The sequence below is a fragment of the Cibotium barometz genome, chromosome 2 (assembly GCF_041138505.1).
Source record: "Cibotium barometz isolate CiBa-2024 chromosome 2, ASM4113850v1, whole genome shotgun sequence".
In the NCBI taxonomy this organism is placed as follows: Eukaryota; Viridiplantae; Streptophyta; class Polypodiopsida; order Cyatheales; family Cibotiaceae; genus Cibotium; species Cibotium barometz.
The window spans coordinates 67,907,038-67,922,364 of NC_141047.1; the positions used below are offsets into that span (position 1 = coordinate 67,907,038).

General features: G+C 49.5%; 1 protein-coding gene across 1 annotated transcript in view; it reads left to right on the forward strand.

Moving 5' to 3' along the window:
* The first annotated feature begins 211 nt into the window (after positions 1-211).
* Positions 212-15,327, forward strand: part of LOC147641387 (uncharacterized) — a 75,996-nt gene continuing 60,880 nt past the window's right edge. The window contains exons 1-2 of the mRNA XM_086820931.1: positions 212-592; positions 12,107-12,536. Coding sequence (XP_086677057.1) covers positions 227-592; positions 12,107-12,536 — 796 coding nt within the window. The 5' untranslated portion in view covers positions 212-226. The remainder of the gene's footprint in view (positions 593-12,106; positions 12,537-15,327) is intronic.

Here is a 15,327-nt window from a genome sequence, read left to right on the forward strand (position 1 = left end):
AGACATGCCAGCTGTAGACACATTGGTGTCGATGTATGTAAATGCATTACGTGCCTTAGAATTAGTATGTTCTCTCTATAATACCAAGCTCATCTCCTTGTCAGATCTTTAATTTTGCTTTATGTATCAAATCATTTCGTAGTTTTGTATAAAATATCTGTATTACATATTTTTTTCCATATTTTTTTATGTTTCACCAAGAAGAAATTCTTTACTGTTTAATGACATGATTGTGCCTTTCCAGATTGTTGAGAATGCTCTTTTGTGGAGAAGCGTTAAACGGTGGCTGATTTTAGATGGGTTTGAGGAGCTGTCTAAAATGGCAATGTTGTTGCACTGTGCCTTGATACAGAGCTCGACTTTCAGTGAGCGGGTTTTGTTCATCAAACCTTTTCTCAGGATTTTAGGAACTGCTTTCAGTCTTTCACAAGCAAGAAAGAAGTTCCAAAGTCACTTGAATTTTTCGATAGCAGATTTTGTTGGGATTATTCAGCTTGTTGAAACGGAAAACAACATTACAACTTGTGAAACTCGACCATTAGCATTAAAAACCATCCTTGAGAGCTCGCCACCAGCATGCCATTCTGTCCAGGTGGGCATTTTCTGACAACAAAGACTTTGGTGGATTTTCTACTGCTGTTCTAGTCTACTTGTTTCAATGGCTTTGATGATTTTTGCAAATGTAAATGATTTTAACTTCCTCTTTTGCAAGGGAGTTTTATTTGACCTGCCACATTTTTCTTGTTTGGTAACCAATTTGTGCGGTATGGTGGGCTTTGATCGTGACCAATTATTAAAGATTAAGAGTGGCTTCAAAATCCCATGAATGAGCAGTCCCAAAAGGACTGTGATCCTTTTTTGGGTCTTTGATCTCACACTTGCTGCCATACACATTTTCGGAAGCCCCTAGGCAGGCCCTAATGAACTATGTGGTGATTTCATTGTCTCCTTTGTAACGAGGTGTCTTCCTAGTTTAACAGTTGCAGATATTGGCAACAATCGCTGCTGGGGGGTCTCGGCCCACCCCATGTGTTGGCCTCAGTATAATGTAAGCCCAGTGGGGTGTGCCGTGACAGATTCAACCACTTGTCCAAGAGATAAAGATATATAGAGAGGGGAGAGAGAGAAGGGAAATGGAAACTTGCACACCACATTGAGCGGGGAATAGACCCGGTCCCTTTCGAGAATTTATTGAGGAACAAACCACGTGCTTTTCAAGCTAGGACCAATACAATCAATGAATACAATATCAAACCAATATGTCGATGTAGAAATCTGGGTCGAAGTCGATGTCGAGGCACAAGATCTCTGATGCCGAGTGCACCACAAGGATGACCCACAAGAATCTCTCACCGGGCTAGTACCAATATCCAGAATGTGAATCAAATCCCAAGTCTCAATGATAACAAGTAATAAGCTCAATACCCAAACTGAAGAAAAACTTGAAGAAGGTACTCGAAAAAAACGAACACTAAGATGGCGGTGGAACTCTTGTCTTGGATAACGGATGTATGGGCCTGCTTGCAAATCTTTCTCTGGGAATCTGGAGAAGGCACGGGCAACAGTGGCGGTTGAGGGCGGGGGTGGCGTAAGGTGGAGCTGAGATGGGAGATCAACGGTAGCAATGGCCGGCGCAGACGGTAGCGGTGGGAAGTGGATGAAGATGATGATGATAATGGTGATGATCTCCTTGCTCCTCCACAAACTTTATACCCAAACAAGAGGGCTCTAGCTTCCTATATACTTTGGGGAGGGCCTTGCTTTTTGCCAAAAGCAATACTTTATGCTTTGCTTTCTCTTTTTGCTTTAGTATTTTAATAATAATAAAGTATTACCTCATCTTTTGCCAAAGTTCTTGAATTATTGCTTTTCTAGCTTCAGGGCCTTGCTTTTTGGCATTGGAGTTGCTTTTTGGAAAAGTGGCTCTTAGCTTTTTGATTTGGCTTAGTCTCCTCTTTCCAATGGTGTCCTTGGCTAACGGTCAACTTAATTTGACTTTTTTGCTTTTCCTTGCTTTTTGACCAAAACTGGTGCTTTTTCCTATGCCAACTTCATGATCCCTGTTCCCATGCTTTCATCAACCTGTCTAGTGTCCGGCATGAGTTCCACCATGTGAAAAGAGCTAGGACAGCCAAATAGTTACATTTCCTCTCTCTTATATCGCAATTGTCCTCGAGTGCGGAATACGAGTGTTGCATGAGTTCCAGGTACTAGTCCCATCTAGTGAACTTGTGCATCTAGTCTTTTCTCCTATATGTGGTGCCATCTGCTCATCTGGCAACATCTCTATGCCTTTTCTTTGACCAATGGCTTTGTTCTTGATGGTACTTCTTTAGGACCTGAAACACGTGTTAGATAAAATTAATGCACCATGTGAAAAGAGCTAGGAGGGCCAAATAGTTACGTTTCCTCCCTCTTATATCGTAGTTGTCCTCAAGTGTGGAATACGAGTGTTGCATGAGTTCCAGGTACTAGTCCCATCTAGTGAACTTGTGCATCTGGTCTTTTCTCATATATGTGGTGCCATCTGCTCATCTGGCAATATCTCTATGCCTTATCTTTGACCAATGGCTTTGTTCTTGATAGTACTTCTTTAGGACCTGAAACACGTGTTCGATAAAATTAATGCACCTATGGGACTGTCCACAGGCGCAACAGATTTGGCTGAGGATGCTGCGCATTTTGGCCCCCCTCTCTCCAGAGGGCATGTATACGTGGGGAGCCGCTGCTTGGTCGACTTCGTCAGGGCCTGCTCTGGGATACGAGACGGAGCAGGACAGCCAGGCCATCAGATTCATTAGGGGCTAGCCTCGCCTTGTTCCTTCACCGGATTTCTCGTCCGTCGGCTGGACACAGGAGAGGGATCTACGATGGGAGCTCCTCAGCAGCCTCACCATATGGTTCACCTGGAGAGCTCGTTGTTTCAGGGCCATTGAGGGGAGACTGGAGTCACCAGCAGAGACTGTTCAGGGGATCTGGCAGGAGTTGATTCACACCCTGCGAGGACAGTATGACCGCATCCGAGGCGACTTGGATCGAGTGATCTCTGTCTAGTGTTGAGACTACTCAGCCAACTGCGGATAGAGGATATCCGTGAAGCTCGAATCAGCATGGTAGGTCTCCTGCGGTGCTCGGCAAGGTCGGTGCTCAGTGCTCGCCGGACTGCAGGTGAGTGCCAGGGTACTGCCAGTGCCTCCCGGGGAGCTGAGGCGAGCAGAGGGGGAGGAGGGGGGGAGAAGGGGCTGGGGAAGGAGCCGCTGAAAAAGCAGGAGTGGGAACGGGAGGAGGCAAAGGTAGAAGCGAGGCGGGAGGGGGGGACGGGGGAGGGGGGGGGATGGGGGCGAAGGGGGGGTTGCTGGCATCTCCTGATCCTCAGTCTGCGCTAGGGTCTCCTCCTGGAGGGGAGCAAAGCTGTTCCTCACTGGAACCCAGTGATGCTGAGGCTGTGACTGTTGCTGCGTCAGTCTCTGGGCATGCTGCTGTGGCTGTCTCCCTCTACGGCGCCCCTGTCCAGGCTGCCAATCCGAGGTCTCTGTGGGCTGAGCAGGTGTCCCGGAGGCTGCCTGCCGAGCCGCATCTGTGGTGGGCGGGCCATCGGGGGTTTGCTGCTGCGGTGAAGGTCGGGGTCTCCTGCGAGGGCAGGCCTTGGCCAGGTGGCCGACCTGCCTGCATATAAAACACTGGTTCGGGAGCCCCGAAAACTCCACTCTCTGATCGATCCACCCCCCCCTATCCTAGGTAACTGAATGACCTTCGGAAGGGAGGAGATGTTAGGAACCAAAACTCTGACCGAAGGCAGGCCATCTGCTCTAGCCACCACTGAACCTGCTGTGGGACCAGTCTCAAGCACTGAGCCCACCAATGATCCTATCCCAGAAAGGAGCGGAAGGTACTCGCGGCGAAGTCCAGGAAAGCAAACTGTGACATGGAATAGGCGCTCTCCCTGCTCGGCCGCCGCTGCTGGGTCGAAACGATGCTGCCAAGGTCTGAAGAAGGTCCGAGCGCCCCTGATGTCAAGGGGACTCATGGCTAGGACCTGGGCCACGCTCTGGGCTGTCTCGAACTCAATCTGGTAGTGTCCGCGGCCCAGTAACTGAACGTCCAGGATCTTGCCCACATCTGCAAGAAGGCGGGCCTGGAGAAGATCCCCGTTCTCCCCTCTGTTGGGGCGAGTGCCAACTATACGGCAGATGGTGGAATGTGCCTGGAGGCGTTCCACCTCTGCGGTGAGGCTCGCTTCCTCTTCTCGCGAAAGAGAAAGCCTGATGGGGGTATCCTCAGGGGCGGGCGAGGGGGCCGCGGAAGAGTCTCTCTGAGGTGGGGCGGGAGGAACCTCCATCAGAGTCTGAAGCTGAGTCGAGGGCGAAGTGAAAAAACGGAGGGTCCTGCAAGAACCAAGCTACACGAAAAAGCGGAGCAGGGAGGGGAAGAGGGGGAAAGGCGGAAGACAAAGGGGGAGGGGTGGAAGACAGAGGGGGAGGGGCAGAAGACAGAGGGGGGCGGAAAAAACAGAGGGGGAGGGGTGGAAGGCAGAGGCGGAGAAAAAGGGTGGGGGGGGCAGCGGGGAGCGAGGGGGGGGGGGGGGGGGGGAGGGCGGGGGCAGGTAGGGGTGCGGGATGCGGAGGAAGGGGGGGAGCGGGGGGCGCGAAGGAGACGGGGGCGAGTCTCTGCATTTCTTACTCCTTATGCACCATAGCTTGTTGTAGGTCCACCTCCAATTGGACAGCCAGGTGTGCTTTGTGAGAAGCACTCAAGATGGTGACCAGTTTGCAACTCCTCGAGAGGCACTCATATGTGAAGGTGAACGATTAGCCATCCTTGATTATCCTCGTTAATAGCTACTTAGAACAAGACATGACTTCTTCCACCAGAGTGGGAAGGTATGCTCAACTGTGATACCAATGGAATGTGGAAAATTAAGAGCCCTAATCTTGCGGTTAAATAATCATTAAAGAGTAATGCCAGAGAGCACTTTACCGATTCACATCGCAATTGAATACAATACACCCACTAGGTACGGAATTCCGTACAATAGGTGAAGAGGGTGAGTGATACAAAAAGGTATCTGGATCTGCAGCCATGGCCAGCCGACTGCTTCTTCCATGCCTTGCTCCAAGTCCTGCTCCATGTCCACCTCAGATGCTACACCTAAAGCTCCTACATTTTGGTTCTACCTATCTTCTACTGGTTCTTACTCTTTATCTGGTTGCCTTTTCTGGATCTAGCCCTGAGAATGTCCATGGCATCTATGATGCACATGACATCCCCCTCTGCTAAACTTGATGACGGGAATCCAACATGCTCTTGGATGACTGTCATCATCCCAATCTTGTCCCGGAGTCCCTCTGTCATCATCCATTCCTGGCAACCCTTTTTCTCTGAAAATCCGGCCTGTTCTCCAAACCACTCTGTCTCTGATGAAGATCTATGCATCTGGTCTTCCTCTAGTCCACAATCCATTCCTGCCCTGACTCTGAACACCGTCTTGGTCTTCTTTCCTGGAATTGAGTCTGGCACTCTCACATCACCCTTGGAGGATCAACCTCCCTCGGGACCGTTACCTGAGAACCTATCTGGCTCACGGAACTGCCATCCCCATCTGGCACTATGGAACACCACCAACAAACTCCTGCAAACCTCCTGGGAGTTCTTCCCGATCTGTGTTCTTGTCTTGGGCTTTGAATCCGTGTACTTTCCTGTACCTTGGACCTTTACACCATCATATGGGACTGAATCAGTGTTTAGCTTGGCTGAGCCTGATGCTCTGATACCAATGTAACGCGCGGAAGCTCTGGGAGTCTTCTTTCAGCCCTAAACACTCTTGGAAACCTTCTGGTGCAAAAACGCACCATTTGATGCAAAAACGCAGGTAGAGACACTTCTCCATAACCTCACCCAAGTTTTCCCCTTCACCCTTGAAAGGTCTAGGCTGAGCTCTATGAAGAGCTTTACGAACATCTGGGTCAAGCTCTTCCTTTTTGAGTTGGGGGTTATAATTCCTACCACGAACGACCTCGATCCATGATCCTATCAATACAAATTTTTTTGTTAAGTCCCTTTTTCCAAATTAACCAAGACACTAAGGTGAAAAGACCACTTTATTTAAAATTCAAATTCGACTTTAGATCCAACTGATTCTGGGGTTCCTTATAGTTTGGTCAACCCTCATAGAATCCTGGGATAAAGATCCCTTCTACAAGAAGAACATACAAAACTCATTATCAGAGAATAATTCATTCATATTCTTAACATAATAATGGTCCATCAGACCGAAAATTCCATCTGAACATTCCCACAGGAATTTCAGTTATGCAGGTTCTTAATTTGACATTCCTTGATTAGGGCTGCTAGGTCAAAGATCAAACAGCAGTTAGTGCGGCAGTAGACCAACCGCTCCAACTGTCGTGTGCTCAGTCGATTGCGTATCCTCTTGTGTATGAGAGAATAGGAACTCCAGTTCCTCTCACATGCACCCGTAGAACAATCCTGGGCTAGGACCCTTAAGGCTATGGCTTGGAGATGCTCTAGTCCATACCCAAAATTGTCCCACCAAAAAAGGGGCTTCACAAGTGACTCCCTCCTCCAGCAAGTGGGAGACGAAAAGGAGGTTTGACCTCTCTGATCAACATAGTAGCCCAACTCCTCTAGAAAGGCATTGTGCTCATCAACTGGCACAGCTCGAAGCATATATGCATCCCGATCTTGTCAAAGCTCCCTATCGGTGCAAACTACTGGAGACTTGTAGGCTGGATGTACCAATGCTGCAAACCCGTGGATTGGTTTGTGCATCCACCTCCATCTCTTCTGTGCAATCTCCATGATTTGTGCTCGCTCGTCAAATGTAATGTCTGTGCAAGCCTCCAACACCACAAGGGCAGCTCTAAAGAAGTGGACAAGAAGGCCCATGGTGGACCCCTCGCAATCTGTCATCCGCAAGAGTCTATAGAATGGAGTCATAGCAAAGAGGACTCTAGTCTAAAATCTCTCCTCTAGGCAAAAGCGTTGCATGGCTTTGGCCTCTTCAGTGACGTGCTCATCCCATTCGTTCCACATGGTGGAAACAACTGTCTGGCGAAGGGCGGGCCTCACATCGTATAGACGCTCCAAAACCAGCCACATGTAGACAAAGCGGGTGGCCAATGGCTTCTTCAAGTCAAGCCTACTATGCTCACGAAACATAGCAAGCACCTTCACCTTTAGCATGAAGAAGTTGACAATAGATGTAGCTTGTTGCACAATCCTCTTCACCCACCCGAGCTTCGCCACATCCTCCATGAGTAAGTCAATGCAATGACTCGCACATGGAGTCCACACAATGGTGGGGAATTCCGCCTCAAGCAAGCGGCCCATGCGTCAACAATTTGATGCATTGTCGGTGATGACTTGCACCACGTTTTGAGCCCCAACCTACATGGTAGATAAATCATATGAGTTGAGGGCTTTGCACAAATGACAAAATCAGCCACACTTAAGTAAAATAATGCTTACCTCTATGATCGCTTGCCTAATATGGCGGTAGATGAAACTCCCGGTAGTCTTTCTCCCCCTTCTCCTGGTGTCAACCGCACGCAAGAAGTATGTGCCAAGCGGCCAAGACACAAGGATGTTGATAATGCCACGCTTCCCTTGATCACTCCATCCATCTGTGAGAATAGAACATCCATACTTCGTCCATGCGGCTCGAATCGGGTCAAGTGCTCGATCAATTCTCTCCTTCTCTTCATCAATCTTCCTCATGCGCATAGCCGTGTAAGAGACCCCCGTCCACCCCTCACATGGGCCCACATTCGCAATCGCCGTCACCATGTTCTTCCATTGCTCCTTTTGGAGTACATTGAAGGCAAGATTGCATTCAATAATGGTGCGAGCAATCTCTATCTCCGCAAGGCGTTGCTGCTCCTTAAGGAATGCAACCGAACCTCTCACACTACCTGTGACTTGGTGGAGAGAGGGTTGCACCCCTTCATGCTCCACCACCCTTTGCCTTTTGCCCGGTGCGGAGGCGGACCGTGCATCCGTGGAAGTGGCAGTGGAGGATACACCAATGAAAGAGCCGGTGGCCGCTTCATCATGTGCCGATGGTGGTGCTGGTGGTGGTGCCGGTGCATGTGTTGATGATGCTCCTCTACTTGAATTTGAGCCGCCGCTCATCTTCCACGAAATGTCATCGGCAATGCTTTGCGGAATCTCCTTGCATGGGGCAACTTGTCCCCCAATCTTTGAAAGGTGCTGGAGAAGCCTTGTTGCACCACTGGTGCCGCAATATCGGCATGTCCAATGATGGGAGTTGGACTTCTTGGTGTCCTTCTCCACATTGAGGCAATGCAAATCAAAAGCCTCATGCTTCTCCCGAGGCATGATGGATAAGAGAAGGGCTAAAGCGTGGAGTAGAGGAGAGAGCGTAGAGAAGAAGAAGTATGGGAAGAGCTTGGAGGAAGAGAACTTGGAGGAAGAGAACTTGGAGTAGAGGCTCAAGTGGGATGGAAGGAGCTTGGAGGAGGGTGGAGGAGAGGCTTGGAGTAGAGGCTTGGTCCTTGAGGCTTGGAGTAGATGGAGGGTGGTGGAGGAGAGGCTTGGAGTAGATGGAGGAGAGGCTTGGTTCTTGAGGCTTTTATAGAAGGACTCAGGAGAGATGAAAGGAAAACAGCCAAAAAAAGGGGCAAAAAATGGCCAGAGAAAACGGGCAGAAAACGGCTACTTCCAACGGGCAGAAACAGGGAAAACTCGTACCTGATCGTACGGATACGTACGGCACCGTACGGTACGAATCGTACGTACGGCCTGATCCGTACGACGTACGGAACTAAGCATGATTAGCATATTTATGGCATACCAAGGTGGGCAAAAAACCGATCAGGCTACTCAAAAAGCATTTGGTCTGTTCTCCAAGAATGTATGGTGGCCTCAATATACAGTATTTACACTTTCATGTTATTGACAGGAAAGCTTCTCTTCTTTTGAGTTTGTTGGAGCAAAAGCAACCCTGGACTTTAATGTTATCAAGTCTTGTTGCAGCAATGAAAACTCCATTCTTTAGGCATTGGATGATTACTCATGTTGAGGTTATATTTGGATGCTTCGAGGAGCGCATTCTTTTTTTTTCCTGGGAAAAAGATCCTTCAATTAGTTAAAGAAAGAACAACCACAAAGGGCTAAGTACAACTAGGAAGGGCTAAATACAAACTCGCCTCATATAAGGGTGGGAAAAAGTGATCATAAGGGGGAGAGATGCTTCTCCTCCGTTTGGTCGCTCTATGAGGAGAAGGCTATCACATAATACGGGCGCGGGGGGGGGGGGGGGGGGGGGGGAGGGGGAGGGGGGGGAACCACATAGGTGGTTTGTAATGCCAAGTGGGATCACCGCCTCTATCTATGAGGAAAGGGCCAGGCCTCCATAGTCTAAAGAAGGCTTCCCGCCGCTTCCGCATGCGGTTAGAACCTTCGTGCAGCTTCCCCCACTCGCCGTGGAGGGTGTGAATGATGTCTAGCCATATGCTCCTGATGGTCTCAACCAACGGAGTGTGGGTACCCTCGATGGCCTCGCTACATCTAGCACGCCATATGTGCTAGGCTGCTATGCTACTGCAAATCTCCCATCGTTGGCATGAGCCTGGTCACCAAACACCTATAGCTGGGGCTGTGACTAGTACTACTGCAATACGATGGTGGGAGACCTGAAGGGCGAGGCCTCCCCCATCCTCCTCATAAGTCGTGACCACTCTAGCCTCGGTGACCCAAGCGATAGTTTCCCAAGTGATGATCCGGGTCGATGCCCTGTCCATAGCGAAAATGCGAAGAATCCGTTGCAAAACCTACTGAGCCTTCGAGCAATCCCAAAGGCAATGTCATTGAGACTCCTGAGGGTGGCCGCACCTCAGGCAAGGTGCTGACTAGACTCTGATTGCCAGCCAAGTACCCACTGCCAGACTCGTGTGTGCCGTCAGCCAAAGGAAGAGGATGATCTTCCTTGGCTGAAAGCTGTCCCAAAACCTCTTCCAAAAGTCTGAAAGGAAGCGCTATGATAGGCCCTGAGACTCCCAATGTGTTGCTGCTGCCAGTGTGCTATCTATCTCCCGCATTTGGATCCTGCGGCCGAGCCGCGTTGTATATGCAAAGAAAGGGGCATCCAAAGTCTCCACCCTATCTGTGGGATCATGCCAAGTCCACTCTCCAGGGTCCCACTGCAACCGCATGAGAGGTTGGCACTCCCAAATAGACAACCGCCAAAGGGGCATCCAAAGTCTCCACCCTATCTGTGGGATCATGCCAAGTCCACTCTCCAGGGTCCCACTGCAACCGCATGAGAGGTTGGCACTCCCAAATCCACAACCGCCAAAACTCTCCTTGGCCACCTTGGCGGGTGCTGATCTATGTGCCATGCACGTGCTCGAAAACCCTCACCCTCTGCAAGGTGCAACCTGTGAAATCCTCATATCTTCAGTAAGAGCCTTGATCGCTAGCGCCGAAGCTTTCTCCCCCTTTTTTTTTTTTTGATCACGACCATCGCTAGCCTGTTTTTTCAATACACACAAACCTTTCTCACAAGCTGCTCTTTAAATCGCCCATTCATTGGGATTAATAGTATTTCGACTGGAGTGCGTCGGGGTCTCTTTAAATCGCCCATTCATTGGGATTAATAATTTCCGACTGGACTATGCTGGGGTCTCATTCTACTGTCTGTACAAAACATGTCGTAGATGGATTTTTTTGTTTGAAGCGTCGGAGGCGTTTGGTACGAGGCGGGTATGGTACGTGCCTTGAAAGACTCGTATTTTTTAGAGACGTTAGAGGCGTCTTTTATATATATATATATATATAAAGAGAGAGAGAAAGAAAGAAAGAAAGAAAGCTGTATTAACGTCTACTAGAGGCCGTACTCGACGTATGAGACAAATCAATGTACAACTGTCAATGTCTTCGAGAGAGAGAGAGAGAAAGAAAGAAAGAAAGTTGTATTTAACGTCTACTAGAGGCCGAACTTGACCTATGAGACAAATCAATGTACAACTGTCAATGTCTTCTGGATGTCCGGAAAAAAAAGGACAAAATGAACATGAAATAAACTATGAAAGTACTGAGCTAGTGGGGGGGTGTTATGGATGGAGCACTACTGCTAGAGGCCCAGTATGCAACCTATATGCGTATGAGAGAGGGGGAGAGAGTGTATGTGTATGAGAGAGGGGGAGAGAGTGTGTGTGTGTGTGAAAGAAAGAAAGCCGTATTAAACGTTTGTAGAAGGCCAAAATGACCTATGAAACCAAAATAGTACATCCTCATCCTTTGGATACATAATCAAGGGTACAAAGTAAAATGAAATGAACTGAAATGAACTGGGATAAACTTGAGTAGGGTATGATGGGGGCTAAGCTATCTAGGCTCTAAAGGCTATGAGCTGAGGTTGTAGTGGATCCAAAACTGTGATTCAACTACAAAGTACATGGTAGAGTATAGAGATAGCTCCAAAAGTGGGTATAAAAAACATCATCCTAGTGTGTGTGTTTGAGCATAAAGGTGCCATATGGGAATCCCTCCATGAAATGACTTTGTTTCAAATGTATAGTAGCTGATCCAACCTGCCTTAATCTCGCCTTGTCCCACTCTCAATTTGATGGAATGCTGATGCCAGGTGTTTAAATTGTTGAACTATCTTAAGGGAAATGAGGTCATATAACTAGCTGACTGGCCTATGTGAATGTAGATGGCAGTGTAGTTTAATTTCTATGTCTACGGGCTGGACAAAGTTTGAGTAACCATGGGCTGTGTATTGTTGTGTTGTGCTCTAGCATCCACTCTCTTTGTCCATTGTTCTATGAGTCAATGGCTCTGTATGGTTGCAATGAAGGGATTTCAGGTACCCTGGCCCCCCAAGGTAGTCCCTAAATCTTTTCATTGCAATGGTTGTAATGAGTGCTTGTTTGGTACCCTCAGGAAACTCCTTGAATTCTTTCATTGCATATCTTATCTTTCCTACTTTGTGTAGTGCAGTTTGTATTCTTTTGGTTTATAATATGACTTGTTTTTGCTTGATAGTCATACACTTAGCCTGTCATAATAGTGTTTTTTCAATTTCTTTGCTTTCTTGATTCTCTTTTGGTTTTTGCTTCAGGAAAAAATCTATTTATGTGAAGTTGGAACTTGGGCACTCACCGTGGTGCTAAAAGACCATTTTGTTTCAGCATATTCCTTGGAGGACATTGGCGGGGAAAATGCCAAGGAAAATATTTACCTTTCCAAATCTAGGTTTGAGGTGGAAGAGCTAATAGCCAAAATCTTGGGATGGCTAGCAGCTTCGTTGATTTTAGGTGAACTGCAGAAGGGCCTTGTCTTGCAGAGCCCAGCCACAGCTTGGACGTTCTTGAGGAGCATGAAAAGTACAGATGCTGGTACAAGTGCTTCAGAGAGTGCAGTAAACAAAGACCTTCTTGGATTGCTGATCAACCTTCAGTGTTTATCAGGAACATCTGCAACAAGTACCTCTCTGGTGTCTGTGGTGTGCTCTTGTGTCTTGTTGTTGCCAACAGTTAGAGGTCCTTGTGGTAACTACTCTCAACCTTGTTGCTAAGTCTGCACTGTCCTCCACCAGGATATGGTTTCAAAATTCATGCAGTGTGTCGTTATTATTGTATTATTCAAATCTCGTTTTTTTTTTTTCCCGAGAAAAGATCCTTTCATTAGTTATATAAAAACGCCCGTAGGGCTACAAAAGATCTCTCCTGCTCATAAGAGAAACAGAGCAGTGAATACAGCAAGGCAGCCCGGGAGACTCTCCCTAGGTGCTGCAAAATACAAGCATCAGTACTAAGGACTGAGGGGCTAAATCATACAATAGGGGGGGGGGGGGGGGGGGGGGGGGGGGGAAGCCAAACAGGTGGCCTGTAATGCCAACGGGGGGATCCCGTGTGTAAGGTGTAGAAAGGGCCGCTGCGCCAGGTGGTGTGAAAGGCCTGGCGCCGCAAGATAGCCTCGTCCGAGTCGCCCCGGATGCGGTCATACTGTCCTCGCAGGGTGTGGATCAACTCCTGCCAGATCCCCCGAACAGTCTCTGCTGGTGGCTCCAGTCTCCCCTCAAAGGCCGTGAAACACCGGGCCCTCCAGGTGAACCAGATGGTCAGGCTGCTGAGGAGCTCCCATCGTAAATCCCTCTCCTGTGTCCAGCTGGCGGACGAGAAATCCGGTGCCGGAACCAGGCGAGGCTGGCCCCTAATGAATCTGATGGCCTGACTGTCCTGCTCCATCTCATAGCCCATAGCAGGCCCTGTCGAAGTCGACCAAGCAGCGGCACCCCACGTAAACATACCCTCTGGAGAGAGGGGGGCCAGAATACGCAGCATCCGCAGCCAAATCTGCTGCGCCTGAGGGCAATCCCAAAGGCAATGTCTCTGTGTCTCCATAGGGTGGCCGCATCGGACGCAGGCCGCCGGAAGACTGCTGTAAACAAGCCAGGTGCCAACTGCTGCTGAGCCCCTGTGGGCGACCAGCCACTGGAAAGTCGAGATCCTGCGGGCCTGCCGATGATGGCACGGAAGCGGTAAAGCTGTTTACGCCTTTATAGAATGCCACACTTCCACACACGCATGCAAACACACCAGAACACCAGACCAAAGAGCATGAACAAGACTTATATTTCAGAACAGACCTTTATCTTTACAGAGATGGATAACCCAAATATCCTTAGAACCAGCTTTATGTGGCATCCACTCGCAATCAGTCCACTCCAGCTCCTGGTCGCTCCAAATCCGTTCACTCTTGCTTCGCTGTAGCCGACCCCTTCGTTCACTGCACTGCACCTCAGCTGAAGGTCTCTCTGCTACACCAGCTTTATCTGGCATCCACTCGCAATCAGTCCACTCCAGCTCCTGGTCGCTCCAAATCCGTTCACTCTTGCTTCTCTGTAGCCGACCCCTTCGTTCACTGCACTGCACCTCAGCTGAAGGTCTCTCTGCCACACCACCAGCACACTTCCAGTCCTCAAAGCAAGATTTCAGCTACACCTCTGAACCTCCCTCTCTCTGGTTGCTAACCACACCTCACCAGAGAAGCATCCTTTCAATTGCTGTCAACACTTGCAGCTAGCCCAATATCCAGCCCAAGCAAAAGAACCTGCTTGCGTGCTACCAGCCCTGTTCGTAGCAAACCCAACACGCCCCTTCTCACTCTCGTTCACTGCCAACTCCTCTGCAGTGGTCAGCGTGCTCTCTCTCTCTGCCACCATGACCCGCCTCCACCTAAACCAATGCTACCCTTCTTCTGCAGCTGCAACGGCCGTCTCCTCACAGTCACTAGCGACTCCACGCTTTTTCGTCTCTGTCTGCTCGTTGCCCAGTCACCACTAAGGCCTCTTCAGTCACCGTCAGCAGCCCGCTTCACACCACGGCCACTTCATCGTTGGCTTTCCTCACCTTTTGCTATCTGCAGCTGCGCTCTCTCAGCACTCCAGAGCCGCCTTCTCGCTGCTCTTCACAAGGCGGCCACACACCCAAGAGCCCCTACAGTTCCTTCGCTACCAGCTCTGTCCTGTGGCTACGCCAGCGAGCCCCCCCCTCACAACCCGTTTACTTCTTTCTCTGCAGACAGTTCCCTCACCTTGTCGCCCACCACCTTATGTTAATACACCCAGCCTTCTTGTCGTCGGGTGCTCTGCGCCAGTCGTCACCCCTCAGGCTCCTCCGCTTAGTCAACTCCTCTTCGTTGCCTTTTACCCCCAGGCGGCTCCCCTTGGCTACCAATCGCTAATCACCAACCGCAGCCCCACTCCTGTCCTCTGTGACGGCTCCTCCAGCTGCTGCACTTGGGCGGCTCCCACATGCCAGCCAGTCTTCACGTTGGTCCTCCAGCAGCCACGTCTGCACGCTCCAGAGGCCCCACAGCTCTCCACACGGCGAAGACCTCACGTCTGTCTACTCCAGCACTTCCGGCTGCGCCCAGCTCTTCTTTTCTCTGTCTTGCAGCTGCGCCAGAGAGCAAAAACCCAACCAAGCGGCCTCCTCCACTCATACCCGTCAGCAGTTGCGCCGACTCGCCACGCTCTCCCACGGCTGCTTCGCCATCCTTCGAGAATTCACGTTGGCAGCCATTCACTCTTCCGCGTGGTCTCTTCACTAATGGCCACGTTTACTATTTTTTATTTTCCAAGGGCTACAAGATGGCCGCCCAAAATAGCTTTCACACCATGCTTACTACCTTGGCCACATCACTAGTTGCTTCCCCCTAGACTAAGACTATGACCAAACCACTCATCCATATGCTGAGCATCAACATGTGGTGTGTCCACCATTAACCCATTTCCCTTCAGCCCATCAACATCACACATAGCAACTTCATGCACTG